Source organism: Pygoscelis adeliae, unplaced genomic scaffold (assembly GCF_000699105.1).
Source record: "Pygoscelis adeliae isolate BGI_AS28 unplaced genomic scaffold, ASM69910v1 Scaffold38, whole genome shotgun sequence".
In the NCBI taxonomy this organism is placed as follows: domain Eukaryota; kingdom Metazoa; phylum Chordata; class Aves; order Sphenisciformes; family Spheniscidae; genus Pygoscelis; species Pygoscelis adeliae.
Window position 1 is genome coordinate 1,300,049 of NW_008825614.1, and position 9,137 is coordinate 1,309,185.

Sequence of the window (9,137 nt, forward strand, 5' to 3'; positions counted from 1 at the left end):
GCTCTAAATGTTCCCGTGTTAACAGCACACCCCATCCCTGAATAGGTCGGAGCTTCCCCCCCCCCTTCTATGTTCACTTCATTAACATTCCCACGACTACCAAATCTCGACTCTCCCTCATCCTCCTCCCTCCCCCATCCTCTTTAAATCCGGGGGAGAAAACGAACGCCCGTCGCTGAAATGTTTTCGGGGTAGGAAGCCTCTACAAACAAGAAAAGCGGTCTGGGTCCCCCCTTTCAGAGTCCGGCTCACCCGTAAGGCACCCGCCCGAGCAGGGGCCGGGAAGACTGCTGGGACCTCTTCCTTCTAAATGACTTTTAGTCCGCGTAGATGATGTTATTGCAGGTTGCTTTTCTCCACGCTAACTTACCGAGTTTCATATGGTTTTCCATTTATTTATTTTTTTGCCTCTTAATAAAAAGGATTAATGTGGTTTTGCTATTCAAATATTTCTTTTTCTGATTCCCCCGCCAGTATAGTTTATTTAAACTAGGGTTTATCTTTCTAAATTAAGAAGATCTCTTTGCTAGAACATGCAAATGGGCTTTTCCCCTCCTCTTATAGGTCGTTCAAAAGCTCTCTTGTTTTACCAAGATGTGGGTCTCCAGTACCAGACCTATACAGCAGATGCTAATTTCTAGTATGTCTAATGATTTCCTAATGCAGAAACGTGGGACCGAGTCCCTCTAGCTCGGTGGAGCAGTGCTTATAAATGGCTTAAGGAGAACAACACGTTGGTTTGTTCAGTTATTTGACCTTAGGTGCTCCCATTTCCAGGATGACACTCGGAAGGCAAGGCCAGCAAACAGCTTCTTCAAGGGGAGTATCTATCCTTGACGGTTTTCTGTGTCTCGGGTCTCCCTTCTTATCTGTCCTCTTCGGGTTCGTTCTGTGCTTCCAGATGTGGACGAGTGCGCAGACGCTACGGATGACTGTCACATCGATGCAATTTGCCAAAACACACCAAAATCCTACAAATGCATCTGCAAGCCGGGCTATAAAGGCGAAGGGAAACAATGTGAAGGTAAGGACAGCTCGGCTCCTCTCCTATCTCCCCTCCCCTCCCCTCTCTTATTTGTTTGCTCTTTAAAAGCTTTTGTAAATAGCTGAATTCCTGAAACGATTAATGCAGATTTACAGCTGCTTAACCTCAAATCTCCGTGTTTATTGGCAAGCATCCCCCTGCTGCTTTTCCTAATTGTCCGGCATCACAAACATCGTGTCCGCCAGCCTACTTTTAAAAATAAAATAAAATAATAAAAAAAAAAAGGTGGGAAGGTAGCTGGTTCCACTGGAAATTGTAATGTTCCTCCTGAGACTTCAGCTTCTTAACACTGTGAAAGGAGAAAAAAAACCCCAAAACTGCCATTTGTGCTCCTCCGTTGGCGCTGCAGCTGGGAAGGAGGCAAATGGAAAAGCTGTTATTAGCGACAAGGGGTACATCGGCCGGGGAACGCCGGTGCCTGCCGAGCCGGGGCACGCCACCGCCACTTGCTGTGCCACCCAAGACCGCTCTTGCTGCAATCGTCTTGGCCTCTTGGCCCCGAGGAGCTGAGCCGTGGGTCACCCGCATGCTATTCGAAGCCAGCGAGTCACCTCTTCCTGCAAACACCCCCTTTTCCTAACAAGGAGGATTTAATGCAACCCCTGATGAGACCCTCTGCAGGTGGGTTCCAATTTCCCAGGCTGTCGAGGGGGTCCCTCTGAGGCACGGGGTGGCTTGCACCTTCCGCCTGGCTAACGTGTGACTTACCGCCGCTCTTCGCGCCCAGCGAGAGCCTCGTTCCCCCCGGGCCAGTTACAGTAGGTGTTGTCCTGTATCAACTCCCACGGGGCACTGGAGCTTGCTTCTCTTTGACACTGTGTGTGTGTCATGATCACCTATCTTTGGTCTGTGGAACGCTATTTCAAAAGGAACTATTTCAGATTATTGTACTTACACGGGCTTTAAAAAGTTGTTTTACTTCTCTATGTCCTTACACCAATCCTTGCAGTTGAAAAAGACCTAGCATATTTTATTAGGCACCGTGTACACTCATATTTCAGATTTTATGAACTCCATCTTGTCTATTGAACCTCAGCAGAGAGATTGTTCTCTGGTGAAAAGAACGAATATTGTAATCACAGCAGAAAGCCTTACAAATAAAAGAGGCAAGTCTTTTGGTTGTTTTTTTTTTTTGTACTTGTAGATGCTTAGCAGCTATAAAAATTCTCCTTCCAAGTCTCTCTTTCTATGGCAGACTGAAACTTTTTCAAAATGTATATGGCCAGTCCATTAAAAAGATTAAAGACCTAGAAATGACTTTGCTGAAGTCTACAAAAATTTGAAACCGCATATTATTCTCCATGGACTTCCAAAGTGTTTGTTCAAGTGCCCTCATAAAGCATTTTTGTGGTTGTCATATTTTTCTGTCTTGGGCTTAAATCGACGGAGGCAAATTCCTACTGTCCACCTCTTGGTGCTCTAGTGTCTCTGAGCTGCTGTTCATTTGGAAGCCAGATTTTCTTTCTTGCAAACGGAATAATCATTCAGCACCACTTCTTCCCCTATTCATCCCTTCAAAGAGCTCTGTGCAGAGAAAATGTACTGAAGGCCACAGCTGTGGAGGTTACAGCATTCACAGAATTGGTCCTTCTTGTTGTATTTGTTTTCCACATCAAAAGTTTCATTAAGCCTTAACTACTCGTATTTTAGTTGTTGAGCTCGGTTTAATGGTAGACCTGGCTGATACTCATGCTTGTTTAATACATGTATTTCTCTTTGCCTGACTTACCTTGGCTCAGTAAAAAAGAGAGCTCAGTAAGTAGTAAGAAATCGGATTTCTCTGTGGAATGATGTACAGAATCATGGAATTTCTGTGGCTGATGTCAAACTCGCATCTAATGGAATTTAGTGTCTGACAAGCTTGGTAAGTAAAGTAAGCTGGGGCAGACTGCAACACATTCTGCATAGCTGTTAATTGTTCAGAGGTTAGGTAATTGAATGTAAGGTGTCTAAACCAGGTGTTACTATGTGTGATATATAACTTTTTTTACAATGTTACAGTAACAGTTCTAAAGATTTTGCATCAGCTCTATATCTTAAGTTTGTAATTAATATCAAACCTAAGCAGAAAGCTTGAAATACTTTTGGATGCTTCCTTTCTGGAGCTTATTTTCGATTACTTATGTAGTACCTCTTAATTTGATCCCAAAGTACTTTGAAACTTTGTTACTGAAGTTATGTACCTTCAGTGCAGGCAGGTATCATTATGTCCTTTTTATAAGTGAGTAAACTGGAAACTATAGAGGTGAAGGAAGGGTCACGCAAGTCAGTGGCAGACCTAAGATCTGCTTCAGGTCTGCTGTTCACATAGAGTGGGTTTATTTTGCATCTTGAGGTCAAGTATTCAAAACCTACAGAAATAAACAGACTAGCAGTATTGATTGGTATTTAATATTATGTCACAAGACAACACCAGTAATCAGCCATTAAAAATTATCTTTTAAGATAACAGTGACTGCGCTTGTAATAACAAAGATGAAATACACCGAATGGTTTTTGTTGTGCCAAACCCAAAGCTGGGTCATTAAACGATTTTGGGTCTTTATAACTGAGCTTTTCTAAATAAGCTTTTGATCACTGAAACTAGTTACCTATGAGAAAAGGATGTCTTTTGTACGGGTAATGTGCCTCTTTAAGTTTGTAGCAATCTACCTGTATTGCTTCATGTCTAAAGAACATTCATTATAGCATAACTAACTCCCTTATAGTGCAGGCTCTCATACACAGCCAGATTTTACTAAACAAGCAGAATTGCAATTTATGTAGTGCAGTGAACTTAAAGAATGATACTATATGATCAAATTTATTCTAATAAATTTTAGTGAGCTGCCAGTTTAGGTTATACTGAGGCATTACAATTAATTTAGAAAGGTGTGCATGTTAATTTACTTTAAACATCAGTCTTAAATATTGCTTTCATTCACTTAAAATCCGTTTTTAGAGAAAGGTATAGAGTATGGGAACTAACATGATTTGGATGATTCCTAAGTTTTATAAAAGCGACGGAGCACATATTTGTACAAATATGTCCAATATGTGAATACGTATTTGTGTACTCTTGTGTATTTATTTATGGGGTTTTGTTCAAAGAAAATGAATAGTTTTAAAAAATGGGATCTTTAGACTAATGCAGTAAATGTGAGCCCAGCCACTTGTGCAGGATTTTGTGCATATTTTGCGGCTCTGACCTGAAGGGTGGGGAGAAATACGTAAGACAGAAACATTCCTTTAAGGACATGTGGAGAGCTCTAGCAGCAATTGTACTGAAATGAAACATTTTCTTGACAGTCTGTTAAATTCCTTTAACAGGGAATTTGTTTCTGAACTTTGCTTTTCTGCCAAAATGTCTTTTGGACTGGGTTTCTCCAAAATCTGAGGATTTGGGATGACTTCTCAGTTTGCAGATCTACTCTACCTTTTTTCTTTCTTTTTTTTGTGTGTAGCCTTCTTGCTTGAACCAGCTGACCTATTTCTTTCCACAGAGCACAGTTGTTTCTCCAGACAGAAGAGTTGCTCGTTCTTCCTGTGTCCTGTCTCCTGCTTCCCTCTGTAGATTTCAGTTTACCTTTTTTTTTTTTTCAACCAGCTATCTGCTATGCTTTGTCAAGCCATATGGTCAGCATTGCCATGATGATATTTCCCCATATCATATCATATAATATATCAATATCCTTTGACCACAAATTCTCTAGCTGGCATTTTCATAGGACAGAATAATATGTCCAACCCAGGTAATCTTTAAAAAAACATTTGCTTTCAGTTGTCCATTTCTATTCAATATACAAAATCTATTCATTGATAACGAATTCAGTTGCCCTGGCAGACCTACTGTTACCTAGGAAATCTTCCCTGTTGTGATTTTAGTCAGTATCTGAAATGCAGTGGCCTGCATTCAGCTGCAAGCGTGCTCTTTCATGCTCCCTAGGTCTTCCTCCTTACCTTCTCTACATTGACTTTTGGTCTCCCCACAGGTTGGTATCTCAATAAAATTGTTACCTGGAAAATTGTGTCAAAACAATGGAAATCCCAGAAGATTCAAAAGGATTCCAAGTCCTGAGGTTCCCTAGGCCTTGACAGGGCCTCCTTTGTCCCCGATGCCAATGTTGTGTGTTTGCTGTTGGAGGGTACTCTGTCATTGAACAGTTTATGAAAGGGTTTAGCTCTCAAACCTAGTTAATTTTTTTGCCCATGCTACTTCTCAGGCTATTCCAAACCCTCACACCATTAATGGTTAAAATAGTCTGCATAATTTCTGGTTGATGTTTATCTGTGCCCATTTTATATCCGGCTAGTGTGTTAACTTTATTCTCTATTTTAAAACTTTTTTTTCCCTCGGCCTACTGTTTATCCCCAGTGTGACTGTGATTTCAGTGAGTTGCTCTAGCTGTAGTTTCTTTTTTTCTTTTGGATGATACCTTACATGTAGGACTCTTTCTCTCCAGTATGTGGAGGATTTGATTGTGTGGATGTGATTTTTTTTTTTTTTTTTTTTTTCCTTAAGACATGTTCACTGGGACCTGTTGCTGCTGGGTTGCAAAGCTCTGCTCTGAGCTTTCCCGTATTGAATAAGATTTCCTTCTTGGTGCCTTTCTACTACTGTCTTTCATAGTATTTGCATAACTATTCTTCAGTTCTTTTAATAATTGGTCTCATACAGTTGTTGTCATGTTTCTTGAACTCTATGTACAGAAGAGAAATGCTCATAACTTTCAGCTGTACTTTTTTTTTTATTTCATGCTGTGAAGCTTCATAACGTTGTTGATGGACTTCTCACTGGGGGCAGCATACGTGTACCACGGCAAAGTGTCTCGGCAAAGTCTGCCTTGAGAGGGTGATTTTCAGGTTTCTGCTTGTGTTGGAAATTTGTGCTGTATCAGCAGAAGTTCTGCTTGACTGCTAGTTGAGTAGGCCTGTGGAGTTCTAGTGATGTAAGTTTGTCATATGTTGATGTACTTGCAGTCCTTTTCCTAATGTAAGTAATCATTCCAGATAAACAGGCAGGTGGTCATAGTAATCTGCAAAGGGGGCTGTTATTCTTGATTACCCCAGTGATAGCACCTCACTGGGTTTAAGCATGATACAATCCCAAAATAAGATAAACCATTCCTGCCTCAATCACAGGCATATTCAGCCCCACAGCAGGTTATGTTCTGCATATGTCCGTTTGGAAACACAGACTAATTGTCCTTTCTGAAGCCCGGTGCTTATCTAAGGGCTGCTTAGCTGAAGGAAGCTTCTGGAAAACATACAGCCAAACAATGTAGCAAGGCATCTCCTAATCTGGGGCTGATATGCTGCTCATCGCAACTTCTGCCATAGTTCCTAACATTTGTCTGTGTACAGTGGATGGAAATACTCAATATGGTATCTGGAAAAATACTTGCATTGATATACCTAGATTTTGTTATCTCCATTGATGTTCTGAGATGTTTGGCTTTGTTTCTGACACAATCTGTTGCTGCAGACAGAAAAGCAGAGTATTGTACAGATCATCTCTAAACTGTTAACTAAAAGCCCTTTTCTGAACTAGGAATTCTAATTTTGTGGAAACAATAGGATAGTGAGTTTCTTACTTTGGCAAATGTTTGAGACTCTTGTGATAGCACGTGCAATTCTGTCTTCATGCTGCAGGTACAATAATATCCTAAGCCAAAATTTAAACTACTTACGGTGTTTGCAGCAATACACTGAAGTACAAAATGATAGCTCATTGCATTTACAATGAATCAGAAATTGTCTAGATAAACCACTCATTATCATCTTCAGTAATTTTGTGGGTGTGAGGCCAAGTTTCTTCTTATACCTGTTTGTTAGATCTGTTTTTAAAGGATTTTAAACAAATCTTAGCTTGGAAAAACATACAGAAAATTTATCTACTCATCATTCCCATTTGAATAATAATGATTGTTTCTCTAGGCTTGACTTAATATTCTTCTTACAATTTTAGTCTTGTTCACCCGTTTTATCTTTCTTTTTCTTAAGAAGCTGGTCTCATTGGATTTTAATTTTACTGTAGTCTTTCAAATATCTGCTGTGTTCTTCTCATGCTCTTCAAAAATGAATCCAAATACTGTGACAGGGCTGCTCTGAATCAATCAACCTGACATTTCAGACATTTCAGAGTTCTCATTTCCCAGCTCCTGGTCCAGTACCTTGCACTGAAGCCTCCTCTTGTCTGCAGGGATAAGTAAGTACCGGGCTTCTGGATGTCTTTTAAATGGAACAATGATCCTATTTCTTTTAAGAGCTCTATGGTGTCCCGTCAATCCACTCTCAGCAATTCTTTCTTAAGTGGACCATCTTTATCAATGATGTCGTGTGAGAGTAAATGAACACTGTTGGGTGTCCTCTGGTTTCTGAAACTTGGGCATCTTGATGCTTGCACAACTCTAGTGGGCTCAGGCTCGTGCTGTCTGTCTGTCTCACTGCTGAATAACAGGATGCCACTGAACAAGGCAGCTTAAGTGACTTCTTCCTGACTGATGATTCTTCTAATTGCAATAGAAGGTGAATTCATTCTCTCAAGGAAGGGTCATCCTCTGGGATCTTGCAAATATTGACTCATTTCAGGCTAAATATTATCACTACATCCATAGTCTTGCTGTTACTGCTTGCAGGAAGGTGCTCTGGGAAGTTGGTTTGGTCAAATCCACTAATAACATCTACTAATAATATCCCACTACATATCTGTCAGGGGAACAAAAGAGTTTCTGAATAGCTCTGTGTTGGTGTGTTGAGGTTTTTTTTCCCCTGAAAACACCACAGATATCTACACCCTTTGTCTGCCTGTTCTGAAAAGCTGCAGGAAGATGGAATGTGAAAATTTTTCCTAAATATTGTTTCATTCTTTGTTCATATCCTTATTCTAATTTTGTTATTTTCTGTATAACCATTTCCTGACTTGATCTCAGTTTAGTGCTTGAGGCTTTGACACTGATCGAATTACTTTGGAATTGGTTGTCCAGTAATCTTGAGGTCTGCAGTGAATATTAGGTACTGTGCTGTGCTTTCTAGCTTTACAGTTACAATACCTTAACAGATGACATTAATGTCATGTGTTGAACTTCATGTCACCCTCCCATAATGGCTGTGTTCTAGGTGAGATCTGTTGCCACAAATCTGTGATGCTGGTTTTGTCCTGTTGGCTTGCAGCAGCCCATCTGAGCACAGAGGAAGAGATACTCTGTTGCCTCCCAACTTTGTGGTGATTTTTATTTCAGGGTCAAATCTTCCTTCCCAGTTTTATTCACATGGATTATAGCTTTTCTCTGGGTGAGCTGTTGTGCTGATTTCACTGAAAGCAGCTTCCAGAATGAAGCAGTACATGTTGTCAAAAAATGGGGGAGGGAGAATATAAACTAGCTTCTTTGATTTGAGCTAGTAACTACTTCCCCCCCCCCCCCCCTGATTTGGTAACTTGATGCATCTTTTTTGGTTTAGGCTGATAAGTGTTTCCCAGAATCCAATTCTGAGGTCTGCTATATCTGTCCTTTTTTTTTTTTTTTTTAATTGTCTGGTACTATTTAATACTTGATTCTCAGCTTGCCAGTTTTCTGAATTACTTCAGGGAATGGAGTTTCTTAGGGGATGGAGAAGAAGTAGCAAGCAAGAAAATACTCCTGAGAACATTCTGTAATAAGACAGAGTTTTATTACAGCCTAAGTGAATTAACAGCTTATGATAACTTTTTCTTTTCTCCTTCATGCTTCTTCTGTTCCTTGAATAGGGCTTTTGTTTTGGCCAGGGTCAAGCCTTGATTTTATTTTTTTTTTTATGTATTTATTTATTTCAGATTGCTTTATTTTTCTGACTTTGTTCAGCAGTTTATCTAATAAAACCAGAATATCCCTTAGTTGGGATGACATGACCTGTTTAACTGCTCACAGTACCGTCAGTCCTCATGTGTCACACACCCTATTGTTTTCTCCTCTCCCTTTTCCTCCCTACCCTGTCCTACCTCTCAGACCTACTTTCTGGCAGCCCATAATGCTGCTTCAGTGAACAGCTCCCCCGGTGGTCCAGTTTGGAAATCTTCCATTTTTACTTAGAAAAAGAACATTTGCTCCAACTCCGCCCCCCTCCCCCCCCTCCC

General features: G+C 40.5%; 1 protein-coding gene across 1 annotated transcript in view; it reads left to right on the forward strand.

The window, feature by feature from the left end:
• Positions 1 to 9,137, forward strand: part of SCUBE1 (signal peptide, CUB domain, EGF-like 1) — a 220,390-nt gene that overhangs the window by 2,018 nt on the left and 209,235 nt on the right. Inside the window, exon 2 of the mRNA XM_009332799.1 lies at positions 902 to 1,024. Within this exon, the coding sequence (XP_009331074.1) occupies positions 902 to 1,024 (123 nt within the window). The remainder of the gene's footprint in view (positions 1 to 901; positions 1,025 to 9,137) is intronic.